This window comes from Nelumbo nucifera, chromosome 5 (genome assembly GCF_055504915.1).
Source record: "Nelumbo nucifera cultivar China Antique chromosome 5, China Antique-T2T, whole genome shotgun sequence".
In the NCBI taxonomy this organism is placed as follows: Eukaryota; Viridiplantae; Streptophyta; class Magnoliopsida; order Proteales; family Nelumbonaceae; genus Nelumbo; species Nelumbo nucifera.
The window spans coordinates 20,432,040-20,449,823 of record NC_142653.1 but is presented as its reverse complement, the minus strand read 5'-3'; the positions used below and the strand labels follow the sequence as shown (position 1 = coordinate 20,449,823).

Below are 17,784 nucleotides of genomic sequence, written 5' to 3'. Positions count from 1 at the left end.
TGGGTAGGAGGTATGTGCTGGAAAGCAAGAGGAATGCAAAATGTGCATTCATATCCCTCACTGAATATTTTGCTAAAGGAAGAAAACAAATGGTCTGTTTCCCTGCAGGGAAAAATAGTCAAGATTGGAAAAGGGTGGCTGATGTTTTAATAAGCTTCACAAATAGAAGGAAGATGAAGGAATGGAATATGGAGGAAGTGATCAGAACCAGTTCATTAGCAGTCCTATTTTGTGTGAGAAAGAGGAACAAAAACAGGAATTCCTGGCCTTGGTAAATAACAGTAGGAATCCCTCCTTGGTAGTAAACGGGATAACAGGGTAATGGGAAAGAATGCTAATGATTGAAGCTAAAAAGTTAGTGCAAGATTGGTGGAAAGTTGCAGAACTTTTGAGGTTCAAACTGGGGTTAAAGAACACTTTTATGTTAACTCCATTTGATCAAGCTAAGGCAGTTCTGGATCCCCTTGGAAACCAGGTAGATATCGATGCCTTATGTATTCAGGATACTTTGGGGACCTTCTCAATCTTTAAATGGTCTCCATCTTCCAACTCAAAGTTCTTCTTAGCGGAGGATAATGTGACTGTTCGAGTAGTTGGCTTCCTTCCCATCTTTGGAATCAAGAGACAGCAAACACTATCGCGTTACTGTGTGGTGCTCGCCTTGATGGTGTGTTCTGGGGAGACCTTCGAAGTGCAGCCATCCTACTGGGTGGAGTAAAATCAGAAGATATACCGAGGAAGGTGACTATTGGAGTGAATGGTTTATTCTTACCAGTTTGGTTAGCTTCCTCCATTGAAGCTGCACTCTGGAGGGAAGCTAGGCAAGAGGAAGACGTGAAGGTAGAGGAGATGGAGCTACGTGGAAGCATGTGGTTGGATAAACAAAAGGAACTGGGCAATTTCACCAAAATGGAAAGACAACCTTTAAGCAGTCCAAAAGGTTTGGGTCAGGGAGATAGTAAAAATCGTGAGCTACAAGGCAAAGGTTTGAAAACCAATAGAACTTTTGCCCAGGTAGTAGATTCTGGTGCCAAGAAAAAATCTTTGAATGAATTATCTTCTGCAAAGAAGGGGAAAGGTTCGTTGTTAGTAACGGTTGATCTGGAGAGGGGGGGGGGGGTAAACCTTCGGGTCAGACCGGGGCCCTTGTAGTGGTGGAAAACCATGTGCCAGTTGACCCAGCGGATATTGGGCTCTGTCCAAAACTATTTTAAATGGGCCCAAACAAACTGAATGTTGCCTTAAAGGGGCACGTGCAGACTTAAAGGAGCGTGTGACCGGCCGGGGGGGGGGGGGGGGGGGGGCTCGCAGGTAGACGGGAAACAGAGCCTACCATCGTCTTCCTCGAGCTCCTCCTCTCACTCGAACAAGTCTGTAAAAGTTTCCAACTCGCTACAGTGGGTCCCTTCAAAGAAGTTGGCTCAGTCTACACAGGATCGCCGTAATCCAAGATGTGTGAAGCGAAGTGAAATAGACATCCTAGACTCAGAAATGTTGACAGACGATGAAGATAGATTTGGAATCTGGAGAAACCCTAAGTTTGGGAAGCCTTGACCTCCAAAAATCAAAAGATATTTTTGAGGAGGATAGCTTAAACACTGAGCTATTATTTCTAGAGGAGGAAATGGTACCACAAGACTGCAACAATGTGTCAAACAAAAACCAGATGGGTTTAGTAGCGATTGCAGAGGTTCGGCAGCCTGATGTAATCTTAGTTATGTGCTGCAGGGGTACTTTTGTCATTTTCCCTTTTTTTATTTAGTCGCCCTAACATATAAATACAAATCGTGGCGCCGCCAGCTTATGTTTTTGGTCGAAATCCTCTCGCATCTTCCTTCTCTCCTCTCTTCTTCTTCTCCCTTCTTCTCTTCTCTTCCTCTCATCTCTTGATCGAGATCTTTCTTTCTTGCCGAAATCATAGTATCAGAGCAGGTCGGTGCTCTCTAAAATTTTTTTTTGGTTGATGACGTCCTCTGTGCTCACTTGACTGAGAATGAAGAAACCAAGTCAGTTCTGGACCTGAGAACTCATTGGCTGGATCTCCCTCTTCTGTTCTGGGCGGAAACTCAACTGAAGTGATTGCAGAAGATTCTTGATGACTGGTTGAGTCCTTCGAAGAGGTTGGCGGCTCCTTTTTTCTATTCTCTTTTATTATTATCGGATTATTGGACTGGAAAATCCAGAAACCACTTGAACTGAACTCGGACAGTTTTTAAACCTTTTTTCTTTGGTTCTTGGTGCTGGTACCAAGAACAGGTTGAGGGTTGCCTTGACCGAATGGTATAAGGGAAGTTTAACCCCTTCTTTATGGGTCGGATGATCCAGAAACCTGTGAACTTGTGGAATTAGTTGTAGGTCATGAGTGACCTGGTTTGGTTGACTGTTACAGCAACAGTGGACTGATGCTTGTGGCTTATATTAGCCTTTGGAGAAGTCTGGTACACCTGTGAACTTGTTCAGATGGCTGGTACAGCAGCAGAGTACTGATGCTTGTGGCTTATATTAGTCTTGGAGAGGCCTGTTAGATCAGTGAAAGTGTGTTGCAGCAAGGGCTGTAATTGTGTTCTAACTGTCAGAACACTTAAAGTAAGGGCTGTGTAGTCAATTTGTGTGTATTGACTGAGGTGAAGGAACTGTTGTTGTCTTAGTAAGCGTCAGTCATGAATTCTGAAGATTCAGCAACCTCTGGAACTTCTTTCAACCAAGGAGGAATGAACGACAGTATTGATTCCATGAGCTTTCCAACGACCATTACTCCCTTGGATGGCAGAAATTATTTGACATGGTCTAAGGAGATGCGGCTGGACATCACAGCCCAGGGTAAAGCAGAGTATATCAATGGAAAAGTGAAGGAATCTAGGACTGGTACGGCTGAATATGATAAGTGGGACCAGGAAAACTGCATGATTATGTCATGGCTCCTGACTATTATGCTACCATCAGTGAAGCAGAACTTTTTGTGGGCTGAAACAGCCAAGGAAATATGGGAACAAGCAAGGTCAACTTACTCCGAACAGAGGCACTATTGCTAGAATCTATCAATTGCAAGCCGAGTCCGCAACGTGTAAACAAGGGGAAAGAAGCTTATCCACCTACTATTCTGCCCTCACATATATTTGGAACGAGTTAGATTACTATAAGAATATTGTCTGGGAGAGTGAAAAGGATGCCAAAGCCTATAAACAGTTAATGTCACAGCAGCGGGTGTTTGCTTTTCTGTTAGGACTTAATCCCATATATGAACCCATTCGAGTTCAAATTTTGGGCAGCAAGGATCTTCCCTCTGTCCAAGAGGTGTATGCACTGGTTCAATATGAGGAAAGTAGGAAATCTGCCATGAATCCTCCAGAGGGGGAGACCATTGCCTTAGCCACAAGAGGTAATATCAATTCAGCAAGAAAGGGAGATGGTTAGAAAAGGGTTGATGATAAGGATAAACTGTGGTGCTCTCATTGTTAGAAGTCCCGACACACATGGGAGATATGTTGGGAATTGCATGGCAAGCCGAACTGGGCACAAGACCTAAATAAGAAATCAACACAAGAACAGAACAAGAAACCAAATCAGGAAAGGTTCACCTCGGCTATCTTGGCCTCTCATGAGTTGCAGAGTGGAGGAACTACTATGAACTCTCAGGATTGCCCCCTAGGTCTGATCTTAAGGAAAATATTATCATTGCCTTTTGTGACCATTTGGAGCAATATGGTAGGGCCCTCACACAAACTGATTCTAAACCCACTCCTTCAACCTCTTTTGCCTCTTCCTCAGGTAGCTTAGCTTCTAAATTCCATGTGCCTGCCGATACCTATGAATCCCCATGGATTATTGATTCTGGTGCTTCCAATCACATCACAGGTAAGTCAACCTTTTTCCAATCATACACCCTTCTTTCTGGCAAAGATAAAGTGAGGTTAGTTAATGGATCCATCTCCTCCATTGCTGGTTGAGGATCTATATCTTTGCCATTTGGCTTACCTCTATCAAATGTTTTACATGTTCCAAAACTGCTTATTAATTTACTATCTATTAGCAGCATTACACACTCTTTGAACTGCTAAGTAACCTTTTTTCCTCAATCTTGTGTCTTTCAGGATTTGGCCTCTGGGAGGACGATTGGTAAAGAGAATATGGTGAATGGCCTCTATGTGCTGGAGAATAGAGCTAGTCTTGCTGCCTCAGAGTCTTTGAGTCAGTCAAATAAGAGTCATGTTACTTTGTGGCACAATCGTTTGGGTCATATGTCTTTTGAGTCTTTGAAGTATTTGTTTCCAGAATTGTTTAAGTCTATGTCTATTAATGATTTTTAGTGTCAAGTGTGTTAGCTAAGCAAGCATTGTAGAACTTCATTTTCTTTACGTAATAAAAAATCAGATGTTTCCTTTTCCATTGTCTATTCTAATGTTTGGGAACTTGTAAATATTTCAACGGAGAATGGCTACAGATACTTCATATCTTTCATTGATGACTTCTCTTGATATACGTGGGTGTACCCTATGCACTCTCGAGACGAAGTTTCTAAACTTGTGAAAGCCTTCCAACGTATGGTATACACACAATTTCAAATGGAGATTCGAACCTTCCAATCAGACAATGCCAGAGAGTACGTTCATGGTGACCTCACAGAATTTTTTGAAACTTGTGGCTCTACTCATCGTAGTTCTTGTGCTCGAACCCCTCAACAGAATGGGGTTGCAGAGAGAAAGAATCGTTATCTCTTAAAGGTTGCTCGAGGGTTGTTGATATACATGAATGTTCCAAAAAGGTTTTGGGTGGATGCTGTTATGACTCTGGCTTATCTTATCAATTGGATGCCATCTCGTCTCCTGGAGTACAAGTCCCCTCATCAGCTCATCTTCCCTACAACTCCATTGTTTCCTATCCCTTTGCGTGTCTTTGGGTGTAAGTGTTTTGTCCATGATCTATCACCTACCCGTGGTAAGCTAGATCCCAAAGCCATTGTTTGTGTTTTCCTTGGTTATCCCCTTTCCCAAAAAGGTTATTGTTGCTTTGACCCTATTTCCAAAAAGTACTTTGTATCTATGGATGTTTCTTTCTTTGAAGATGTGCCTTTCTTTCTTGCTTCTCAGGGGGAGAGTCCAAGTGAGGGAAAATAGAGACAGGTTTTGTTGCTTTGTCCTCCTGACCCTCCTCCATTTTTGGTCTTTCATAGACAGTGGTACAAAAGTCAAGGCCACGATCAGCGAAGTTCAATAGACATAGAGTATCCTGAAGCTATGCAACCTGTGCCATCGAACTCTCAGGGGTTGAATCAATCACTGCATCCAGGTACTATTGTTCCAGTTAACGTCTCTGAGCCCATTGATATTGATACTTCTAATTGTGATCTGGATCTTCCTATTGCAAAGAGGAAAGGTGTTAAATCATGCACCACACATCACCCGATGGCCCTTTCCTTATCCTATGAGCATGTTTCACCCTCTTTCCGTGCTTTCCTCTCTGCTATTGATAGTGTTTCCCTTCCTAAGAGTGTTGCAGAAGCTTTACTTGTTCCTGAATGGACAGATGCAATGAAGGAGATCAATGCCCTTCACAAAAATGGCACATGGGAGCTGGTAGATCTCCCTGAAGGAAAGGAACCTATGGGGTGCAAATGGGTATTTTCTGTGAAACATAAGGCAGATGGCACATTGTAGAGGTATAAGGCCCGACTAGTTGCAAAAGGTTTTTCACAGGTGTATGGAGTTGATTATGCGGAAACCTTTGCACCTGTAGAAAAAATGAATTCTATTCAAGTCCTTTCTTTAGCAGCAAATCTAGATTGGGAACTTCATCGACTGGACATTAAAAATGCTTTTTTGAATGGTGACTTAGAAGAAGTGAATATGATCCAACCTCCAGGTTTTCGTGCTAAAGGAGATGAGTAGAAAGTATGTAGATTGAAGAAATCTTTGTATGGCTTAAAACAGTCTCCAAGGGCCTGGTTTAGTAGGTTCCACAAGGCAGTTCAACAGATGTTTTTTTTTTGATGAAAGAAGCAAATTTAGAGTGAGTTTATACATCATCCCAGCGAGAAGCGCGAGCTGCAGCCCCTCCTTGAATCTTACAAGTAAACTAGGAAAGAAAAGCAAGAATCATAACTGAGCCCAAAATAATTCTTCCCTATTTACCCCTTGCTTAGCTAACATATCTGACAAAGTATTTGTTGATCTCCCCACCCACTATACAGTGACCAACATATTCCTTGTCAACCAACTAAATTTTTTCATTTCATTCTTGTATTGCCACATAGCCTCTTTAGAATTTTTCAACCAACCCACCATCACTTTGGAATCCCCCTCGATTATTAGTTGTTGTACCCCTAGCTGGTTTGCAAATTGCACCCCTTGTACCCCCAGCTTGATTATTAGTTCAATAGATGGGTTTTAAGCAATGCCAATCTGATCACACACTCTTTGTGAAGAGAGAGCAAGGAAGAATGGTAGCTTTAATTGTGTATGTTGATGACATTATTATCACTGGTGATTGAGACTTTGAGGTGAAGGATTTTGGGCCTTTACATTATTTACTCGGAATTGAAGTGGCCCGCTCTAATCAGGGTATCATCATCTCCAGAGGAAATATGTTCTTGATCTCCTGAAAGATATGGGGAAGCTTGGGTCAAAACCTGTTGACACTCCTATAGATGTAAACCATAGGCTCGGGGATTGCAGTGATGAGCCCATAGTAGATATAAAGCAGTATCAAAGATTGGTGGGTAGACTTCTCTACCTATCTATGACAAGACCTGACATTGCGTATGTAGTGGGAGTCCTTAGTTTATGCATGCTTCCGAGGCCACACACTTGGAGGCAGCACACAGAGTTCTTAGATCTTTGAAGAAATTCCTTGGGACAGTACTCTTGTTTGGAAAGCATGGGCATATGAGAGTTGAGGTTTACATTGATGCAGATTGGGTTGGTTCTATGGATGACAAAAAATCTACTAGTGGCTATTGTGCTTTTGTTGGGGGAAACCTTGCTACTTTGAGGAGTAAGAAACAAAGTGTGGTGGCCAGATCGAGTGCAGAAGCTAAATATAGAGCCATGTCTCATGGTGTGGTAGGACTTCTATGGATAAAGAACCTCTTGGGTGAATTGGGCTTTCCTCCCAGTGATCCTATGTCACTATACTGTGACAATAAGGCTGCTATTAACATTGCAACCAACCCTGTTCTCCATGATAGAACTAAACATATAGAGGTTGACAAACACTTTATCATGAAAAAATTGGAAAAAGGAGAAGTTTGCACTCCCTACATCAGCTTTGAGGAACAATTTGTAGACATCCTTACTAAAGGATTAAATTCCATGCGACATTATAATCTTTGTGACAAGTTGGAGATGATTGATATCTACGCCCCAACTTGAGGGGGAGTGATGTAATCTTGGTTATGTGTCGCAGGGGCACTTTTGCCATTTTTACCTTTTAATTTTTATTTAGTTGCCCTAACATATAAATACAAATCCTGGCACTGCCAGCTTATGTTTTTGGTCGAAATCTTCTCGCCTCTTCCTTATCTCCTCTCTTCTTCTTCTTTTTCTTTTTCTTCTTCTTCTTCTTCTTCTTCTTCTTCTTCTTCTTCTTCTTCTTCTTCTTCTTCTTCTCTTCTCCTCCATCTCTTGATCAAGATCTTTCTTTCTTGCTGAAATCAGAGCCTATTCCATTAATCCAGCAGATTCAAGATATTGGGCCAGAGAGACGGGAATCTTCTTTGATGCCTTATGTAAAGGAATACATAGAGGGAAAAACTAGTGAGGTATCTTTGATTGCAGGGGTGAAAATGTTACGGTTGAACCTAGTCCACTTCCACAGCTGAATCAGGAACAAGGAAAGGGTTTGGTCTTGAACAACAGGTGATACCCTTCTTCAAAGCACACTGCTCCCACCTTCATTACCTTCAGGTAAGCCTGTCCATTTGTTTTTAGATACTAACCTGGGTGCTATAATTGTACCAGGTATCTTGACATCACAACCAGAACAACCAAGCGGTAGCAGGGGAGTGGTGAAGGAGAGCGTTGAAATTGGTATTGAGAGGGGTGATCCTTTAGTAAAAAAGAAACACGATGGTGTAGGAAACAAGAAATAAAGAGCTGTCTAGGAAGTCTGTGGGTAATAAGGGCATGAAAAAGAAGAAAAGATCTGAAGTAGAGAGACTCATTTTGGACATTGAATTTAGTGGAAGAGGGGAGAGAAAAAAGGCCTTTAAATGATGGGAGATAGTGTCTTGGAGGGTTTATATCAAGTAGGTCATTGAAGATAACCAGTTGGAATGTGAGAGGTCTAGTCAATGCTAGAAAAAGGAGAATGGTTAAGGAGTTGCTTAGGAGAGAGACATGATTTAGTGATGCTTCAGGAGACTAAGTTGGCTGAATTGGATAGGAGGTGGATTAGAGAGACTTGGAGAGTAAGAGGAGTGAGGCGGTGCTTGGCTTCATCTTGGGGAGCCTTTGGGGGAATAGTAACTTTGTGGAGGGAAGACTTTATAGAACTAATTGAGGAGTTGATAGGAAATTTTGCTGTCTCCCTAAAATTTAGAATTGTGAAACCGTGAAAGACGGATTTATATGGGTGTTAACAAATGTGTATGGTTCAAATAACTATAGAGAAAGGAATGAGTTATGGGAAGAGCTTCATGGCATACATGGATTATGGGAAGGCCTATGGTGTTTGGGGGGGTGGGGTTTTTAATGTCATAAGGTTCACAACTGAGTCAAATAATCCCTGGTAGACCATCACAACTAGTATGAGGAGGTTTAATGAATTCATTAATTCTTGTTAGTTACGAGAGCTTCCTTTACTACAAGCTATCTTCACTTGGTCCAACTTCTAGGAGAACCCGACTTGCTCTAAGCTTGACACATTTCTGTTCAATGAGGATTTGGAAAGCCATTGGAGTGGTTTGGTGGCTAAGGCTTTACCTAGGGTTACCTCTGGCCATTGCCCTATAGAAGTCGGACAAGAACCTTTTGGAACCGGACCTAGGCCTTTTAGGTTTGATAACATGTGGTTAACACATCTGGATTTTGTGAAAAAGGTTGAGGAATGGTGGAGTGAAGAGTTGAGGTGGGTGAAATGGAAAGGGGTTAGATTCCATAAGAAGTTAAAAAGGTTGAGAGCTAAAATAAAGGAATGGAACATGGATCATTTTGGTAGGGTGGAGGAAGGAATAGATACTCTATTGAATCAGATCGAGAATCTTGATGCCAAAGAATCCCAGAGGACAATGAGTTTGCAAGATAGAGAACTGAGATGAAAGTTGAAAAAGGAGCTAGAGGAAGTTCTTCTAAGGGAGGAGATCTCGTGGAGGCAAAAACCTAGGCACAAATCTGATAGTAAAACTAGAGGTGGATGGAGTTGATCTAACTTCTCAGGAGGAGATTGCTAGTGGTTTTCTGTCTCACTTCAAATCAATCTTCCAATGACCTTTAGAGAATAAAGTAAGAGTGGAAGAGGAGGCTTAGCCAATTTTGAATGAGGTAGACAAGGGATGGTTAGAAAGAAGGATTGAGGAAGAGGAAATTAGACAAGCCGTCTTCTCAATGGATAGAGCTAAGGCATCGGGGCCAGATGGGTTTACAATGGCATTTTATCAGGATTGCTGGGATATAATAAAAGAAGACTTAGTTGGTTATTAGAGAGTTTGACGATAAACATGTTGTGAGCCCTGGAGTCAATGCCACTTTCCTAGCTCTAGTTCCTAAAAAGACCGATGCCAAACATCCCAAAGATTTTGATTAGTCTAGTGACGAGCATGTATAAGATCTTGGCATAAGTGCTTTCTAGGAGAATCAAAGTAGTTTTACCTTCTCTCATTAGCCAAGCACAAGGAGCCTTTGTACAAGACAGACATATTATAGATCTGATCCTCTTGCTAGATGAGGAGATATTGGTAGGCAAGGCTTTGTATGCAAACTAGACTTGGAAAAGGCCTATGACTTAGTGGATTGGAGTTTTTTATTGGAGGTGTTAAGAAGGCGTGGTTTTGGGAACACATGGTGTAATTGGATAAGTGGTTGCCTAAAGTCTTGTCACTACTTAGTTTGAGTCAATGGGGCAGTGAAGGACTTCTTTCCAGCCATCAGAGGCCTAAGACAAGGTGACCCACTCTCTTCGTTCCTCTTTTGTTGCTGATGTGTTCAGTAGATTGATTTCTAAAGCAGATGAGGAGGACCTAATAAGAGGTTGGAGATTAGGGAGGAGAGACATTCCAGTTACCCACCTACAGTTTGCTAATGATCTTGTTATCTTCTGTGAAGGGAATGAGTTAAGTAAGGTGGACAGCCTTAAAAGTTTAATAAGAGACTTCGAGCAAGCTTCCAATTTGAGGATGAACTTGGATAAAAGCTGTGGCTGGAATAAATTTGGAGGTCTGGGAGGTAGAGTTCATTGTGGGGTGCTTAGGTTGTGCCATCTCTCCTTGGCATTTGACTTAGGTCTTCCCTTAGGAGCTAACCCTAAAGAAAGCAGTTTTTGGTCCCCTATTGTGGAGAAATTTGGTAAATACTTGGCAGCCTGGAAAAAGAACTACATCTTCATAGGGGGAAGGGTGACTTTGATTAGGGCCACACTTGCCAACCTTCCTACTTACTTCCTGTCTGTCTTCAGGATCCCCCCAAGGGAGGCTACGAAACTGGAGAAGATCATGAGGGATTTCCTGTGGGAACCAGGGGAGGTGAAGAAGGATGATATAATTAGATGGGAGATAATGACCAAATCTAAGGAAGAAGGGGGCCTGGGAATAGGAAAATTAGTGCAAAAGAATGTAGCCCTTCTAGGAAAGTGTTTATGGAGATGGCCTCAAGAGAGAGAGAGACTTTGGTTTGAGGTGGTGTCAAGTATTCATGGATACTTAGGAAATTGTTGGGATATTGGGATATCTCGTTGGGCTACCTCACAACACCTTGGAAAGCCATACATGGTATTTTACCTTGCTTCCTCAGGTTTGTCAGGTATGGTGCTTGTTCTAGTAATTCTATTCGGTTATGGGAGGATATTTGGGTGGGTAACCAACCCCTCAAGGATCGGTTCCCTTCCTTATACTCCCTTTCCCTTTACAAAAATGACTAATTTCAAAATGTCTCCTGTAACCGTTGCTTCCTTTATCCTTAAATTGGGACAGGTTTCGAAGAGGTCCAAGGGACGGTGAGTTTACTTGTGTTACTGAGTTGCTTTATTTACTTGAATCAGTTTGTTTGAACCCCACAAAGCTTGATGAAAGAGTCTGGACTCCCTTACCTAATAGTACCTTTACTTGCGCTTCTTTTCTAAATCCCTAAGGTTCAGCTTAAACCCCCGAAAGTTTCTTGTTAAAGAAGGTTGGGCAAGACCTATTCCCCCCAAAATTGTTGTTTTCTGCTAGGAAGTTTACTATGAGAAATTCAATACTTTGGAAAACTTGCAGAAAAAGAGACCTCTTCTTTGTCTTTCCCCGAATTGGTGTTCCCTTTGTAAGGCCCAAAGTGAGGACTGCTTCCATTTACTGATATCTTGTTCTCTTGCGGAATTGGAACTTTAGTTTATTTGGTTGTAGATGGATCCAGCCATCTGATGTAAGCTTGCTATTTAATCATTCTATTTAAATGGGTCCGTAGAAGTGCAAATGGGCTAGCTGATGAATTAACAAAACAAGGGGCATTGAGACAACAATTATTTTGGGCTACATTGTAATGAGGGATAAATAGAGTGAGGAAAAGGGATCAACAGTCCCATCATCAAATTGTATAAAATGTTTACAATCTGAATCTGAATTTTAATAAAACACATATTTACTGATAAAAAAAAAGGAGAGGTAAAATCATGTGGAAATGTCTTAGGGCAGCTACCTTATGGACTGTTTGGGAGGAAAGGAATGCTAGAATATTCCTAGAAAAGGAAAGACACTTGGCTGAGTTGAAGGACTGTGTTTTGACAAAAGCAATCCATTGGTTGAAAACCTTGGATATGTTTGCTTATTTTTCTTTTGATGACCTATGGAGGAATTGGCCAGCAGTTGCTAATACCTCTACTAAGAAGAATAAAAGAATTATAGAATGGAAACCTCCCCTGGCAGGTGTCATCAAACTAAACTTTGATGGAAGCGGCCAAGGTAACCCCGGGCCTTCAGGTGTAGGGGGTGTGCTGAGGGATAAGGAAAATGGGTGTGCAGGACGGCAAATACTATGGCTGATTCTCTAACCAAACTTGGGGTTTCTAGGGAAGGTTTTTTTTTGTGCTACCTTGTAACTTGTTCTAGTGTGTTGGGAAGCTGTTCTTAACTAGTATGGAGAGGTCGCATCTCGTGCCTCTCCTTGGGGAGCTTGTACCTTCTTATCTTTTGTGATTAATAAAATATATCATTTATCAAAAAAAAAAGAAGAGATAGGAGTAGGGGTGTCAATGGACCAGGTTTGGGTTGGATGCAATCAGAATTAAAACCAATTTAAACAAGTTGGTGTGTTGGACGGTCTAATAAAGCATTGAATTGGACTGGTCCAGTCCAAATATTTATCAGATTGGATTAGTCCTGGTCCATCTGTAATGGACTGGATTGGATTGGGCCAATATCTGGTCCATTGACAGCCCTACTGAGAACTTGAATTCACCTCAATTTAACTTAGCCTTGTCTGTATATGGGGTTGGTTACAGCCAATTCTTGCCCATTTCTTGCCAAAGGAACACTAAACCATGAGCACTAAATGACGATTCAGGGTCAATGTCAATAAGAAGTTGAGAAAAGTTGTTGGCTGCCAACCTGACACAACCCTTCTTTATCTGGATTTGGGACCAGCAGTGCAAGACAAGCTCAAACACAGGTGGAGTTTAAAAATTGTAAACTTGAATAGCTATTATTAATTGCCTAAATTCCAGTGCAAGGTTGGTATAAAGCTGATTTGGGGAGTCAAAACATTGTTGATACATAAGTTACCCTATCTGACTGATAGCCTGCATCAGCCATAGGATTTTTCTACGTGGCAGAAATAGCCAGGGCTGTTTCATCTTGGCATACTATTTGGATGATCCAGATCAACAATCATAGTTTTTTTTTTTGGTAACTAAGAAGATCTCATTAAAGAGGAAGGAAAGGCAAAGTTACTGTCCAAAGCGCACCCACACCCCAGGCCAGGGAGGCAGCAATATTGTGGACCAAAGAGTTTGCCTCACGATTTACATGGACAAAACGAACTGACCTATTTAAAGTCAAACAGATTAATGTCATTCCAGATAGCAGCCAACGGGGAAAAATTTGCCATCTCTGAATCATTAATAAAGGAATAGCTTACTACACCCATATACCCAGATGATATCAGTTGGACAACTCACATGCCCTGTTCAAATCCCCTCTGCCATGGGTCATGCAGTGCGTCACTAAAGATGGCAAGTGTTTCAACTCAAGTGTTGTTCCTAACACCATTGTCAACAGTCGGTATTTTCTGGATTTGCAGTTCCTATTAGCATGGAGTTGATAGTTAATATTACTGGAGTTCAACCGTTCAATATTTCAAAATACAAATGCATTAAGTTTTATTATTGGCATATTTAGACTTGGTTCTGTATTTACTTCACCGTGGGCTACTATTTAGTATTGCTAGAAAGCAACTTCATCGCTCTGATCTCTGGTATTATGATCTTTGTGGTTCTTTAGATGGAGTAAGAAGTAAACGTTTTTCATACAATGTTACGAGTGCTCCATAATTTCATATTCCCCATGGAGAGGTAAGCCAAGTGCTTAGTTGCTTATACACCTGTATCCCTTTATGCTGTGTTTTAGGGCCTGTGCATGGGGACAATGATTGGGAAGGGAAGTGAGAGATTGGATGTTTCGCCACAAATATTGTCTTCTGCCGAGCTCATCATCCTTCAATCCATTTTATGAGTACTTCAACGCCATTCGAGAAAGAGACTGATGCACGGAAGAATTAGCAGACAGAAAGGTTAGACGTCTGAGATTTTGGAGGTTTTTAGATTGTGCAACACTTGGGTAGTATTCTGCCGGAGTCTAATAAAGACTCTTATTTATCAGTCGTCTAAAAGTGATCAAGTACGAATTTTGGATAGTTTGTATCTAAACTGAGTTAGCGAAGGGACTGAGTTGATTCAATTGTTCGGTTGGTGACTTTGTCCCTCCCTTCAATGAAATGAAATATTTAATTTTCTACATTCATCTTATAGGAGTTTCTGCTTGTTACTTGTTCTTAGTTCTTACATAAAAAAGGAGGATGTACAGCATGTATCGAGTCTTGATTTGTTTCTAATCATAATAAAACTACTTTCAATCTAGTAATGGAATTGAAGAATGAAGACAAGGTCAATAAATTCAAGGAATGGTTGAGCAACTATGGTGAGTTTTCTATTCTTTTGGAACTTGACACACCAATAAAATGTGTTTGCTTAGTCCCAAGACAGCAATTTCTATCGTACTGAAGAGGTACCTCGCTTGAAAAACGTAAGTAGGTATTTGGCATTGGTTATGGGAACATTGCACCGTTTTCTCGTAAAAAGTGACGGGGATCATGTAGAGTTGTAAATTTTTTGTTTGGAACCAGTGCTGTCAGCCTGCTACATAAGTTATTTTTTGGTATCAGTGCTGGCAGTAATGTTTTCAACATGGTTTATATTATTCAACGTCTAAGATGATGTTACATTAATGCCACGTCATTGCACTATTGGTAGTAATGTATTGTTTTCTCGTAAAACATTAAATTTGGTGTTACTTCAGATCACACTTTTCTGATTTCTAGGATATGATCTAGAATAAGACAACTTATTTTTCTGAAAAAATGATACCAAATAAAAGGATATTGTTTGAAGCACTGTTTTCTCTGATGTGATGCCTATATGGCATCAAACGGAATAGACACCTCGACCATTCAGTGATTCAGGAGTTGTTGTGAATTTGGATGACTCGTAATATTTATACGACACGTCTAATATGGTGCTAATTCGCGTGTCAGTTGTATTGGGAACGGGGTAAAGATCGGAATTGACTTGTGAACAAGAAAAAAAACAGTATTTTACGGTAAGATTAGGTTCAGGGAATCGGGGTGAATCAACCAATGCACCTTGCTGAGATGTACAACTACAATGGCGTTCCAGCTGCATTAACTTTTCAAACCAAAAGCGACTGGGTTGGTTTTTTTAAAAAATAAGAGATTAGACTCCGTCATTTGATTGCTCAGTTCTTCTCTATCATAATTTTGTCGGGCAATTTTAATTGAATAATTCAATGAGTGTGACGTTGTTCTAAAGAGCTGGACGAGCTAAGCTGAATCTGATTAGAGGTGTTCAAGAAAAATCGAAAAATTGAATTGAACTGAGAAAACTGAACTGGAAAATGTTTTTGTAATTGAATCAATCAATTTGGTATTTTTGAAAAACCAAAGAATTGGTTCAGTTTTCGGTTACCTTAGAAAAAACCGAAATATACATATATTATATTTATAATGATCTATTTGTAAATATATTATATATCACTTGTTATTTATAATATAATATTATACATATATTTATATAATATATGTTATAAATATAAAAAACTGAAAAACTAAAGAACTGAACCAATCAAAAACCGAAACCAACTGACTAGTTAACTGGTGGTACTGGTTTGTTTTCGGTTAACCGAACCGTGGACACCCCTAAATCTGATGATCTGTAAATATAAAGATCAAGGTCTCTGAGGTGGTTCTCCGCAGAGCGGTAAAGAAGTATTCTGATCAAGGATCAAAGAATCGTTACATATCGGCCCATATCGACCGATAAGTATCATTCCGGGACCTCTCTGATACGTCCCTATAATGAGTGTATTGGGGGTCTGACCAGTTCAGGGGGTGGAGCCCTAAACTTGTCTCCCTGAACCGATTTTGGAAAAAATAAAAAAAAGTAAAAAAGAAAAAGCTATCAATATCGCCCTATACACCCCTACCAGCATATCGATATTTTGAACCTTGATTCTGACACTCAAATCAGTGAAGGAGATTAGAAATCAATAGGCCAAGTTAGTGAGGACGAGTTGATCATAGGGAGCTGATCTAGAGACTTAGAATGGAGTGTGGAAAAAGAATATACCTTAGGCAGTGTGCCCTTAAATACCTGCATGGGACCATTATACTGGATCAGGGTTCTAGGATTTGGTTTTGTGTTCCCGTGAGAGAGGTCCGACCAAGTCCAGTGTTTGTCATGTGTCCCTCCTTGTTTGGGGTCCGTGGTGTGCAACAATCTTCCTCCACAGCGAATGGTCACATGCCACATCACCGTTCTCCATGTTGGCCGTGTTGAACAGCTCGACCAGGAGTGGTCCACATCAGCACCTACATGGCGGTTCTACTGGAGTAGTTTACACCCCATCAAAGTGCATTGCAGTCGGTGGCTGAGCAGACCTAGGGCTTGGAACGGGGTATGAATTATGACGACTCAATACCAATGCCAGCTGTCAGATGGTTGGTGGTCCAGTTGGCACATTCGCATTAGAGACCTGGGAACTATTTATTCCCATTGCCCCTTTGTTTAGCCCACCGTCAAATTGCATAGAATTAAAAATAGGGAAAAATACAAAAACTTTTCTTGAAGTTTTTGATAATTATAAAAACCTTCCTTATAGTTTCGTTATAACAAGTACTCCCTACACTTTTGAAAAACTCAACAAAAACTTTTCTTTCGTCAATGACCCAGACGAAAAACATTACTGACCTAGACAGATAGCGATAAGTTCCATATTGCTTACCACCATGACTGAAACAGAGCTTCTGAAGTCAAATTGAGGTCCGTTCTAGGCCTTCAGTTCAACACAAAGTAAGCCAAGTAGCCAAGTGCTTGAATGTTGGTTGTCTTTTCTTTTGTATGCTCTGCAGCTCCAATCATCCCATGGCAAGTTGAACTGTTTTTGTTTGAATTCCTTTTATAAATATCAGGGTGACTTGACAGAAAAAAAGATGAAGAGAAATAAAAGAGATACCAGTCCTCTTTGTTTTGGGGCACGCCTGAGTCATTTATCAAGACTAGAGGTGTACAATCGGTTGGTTTGGTTTAAACTGAAGATCTAATCGACTATTTGGTTTTATCATTTCCTCTAACAAAACCGAACCAAATTATATTTTAGAACTGAAACAACCCTAACCAAATTCGGTTTGGTTTGGTTCAGTTTTCGATTCGATTGGACCCTGGTTCCACATAAATGATAAGCATTTAATAAGTGTTATTAATGAAAAGTTAAAATGGCCCCAAAACCCAATAATTTTAATTAATTAATTATTAACTATTATTAATTAAAAGTTAGAATGACCCCAAAGTCCAATGGTTTTAACTAATTAGCTATTATTAATTAAAAGCTATAAAATAGGTCCAAAGCCCTATGCCAGTGGAGAATTGGCGAATTGACCATTTTCAAAAGTAATTAATGATTAATGATTAATTAATGACTAATAAACAATTAATAATGACTCTAGGTTTTAATTAACTATTATTAATTATTCATTGGAAAATATAATAATTAATTAACATAAAGTATTAAATAAAGCATTAATATTTAATATACTTAACTAAATAACAACATTAATTCGGTTTTCAGTTTGATTCAATTGAAAATTTTAGTCAAACCGCACCGAAACTGAAAACCGATTTTCTTTTAAAAAAAATAAATATCAAACCAAACAGATAGTCGATTTAATTGAACCGAATTAGCTTATGAAGTTTGGTTCAGTTCGATTTTCGGTTTATCAACCGAATTTGAACACCCCTAATCAAAACCCAGGATAGGAGTTTAGCGTTGTGGTTGCTTGAGAGGCTGAGAATATTTGACAATGGCCAACTCCA

The 17,784-nt window shown here is 40.3% G+C and overlaps 1 protein-coding gene across 2 annotated transcripts in view; it reads left to right on the top strand.

Moving 5' to 3' along the window:
- LOC104595671 (uncharacterized) overlaps window positions 1-14,140 on the top strand; it is a 38,224-nt gene extending 24,084 nt beyond the window's left edge. Inside the window, exon 2 of one of the 2 annotated variants that reach the window (XM_010256507.3) lies at window positions 13,748-14,140. In XM_010256507.3, coding sequence (XP_010254809.1) covers window positions 13,748-13,769 — 22 coding nt within the window. In that variant the 3' untranslated portion in view covers window positions 13,770-14,140. Of the gene's footprint in view, window positions 1-13,621 lie in introns of both variants that reach the window. The other variant, XM_088887869.1, reaches the window with a different exon arrangement.
- Window positions 14,141-17,784: the final 3,644 nt, after the last annotated feature.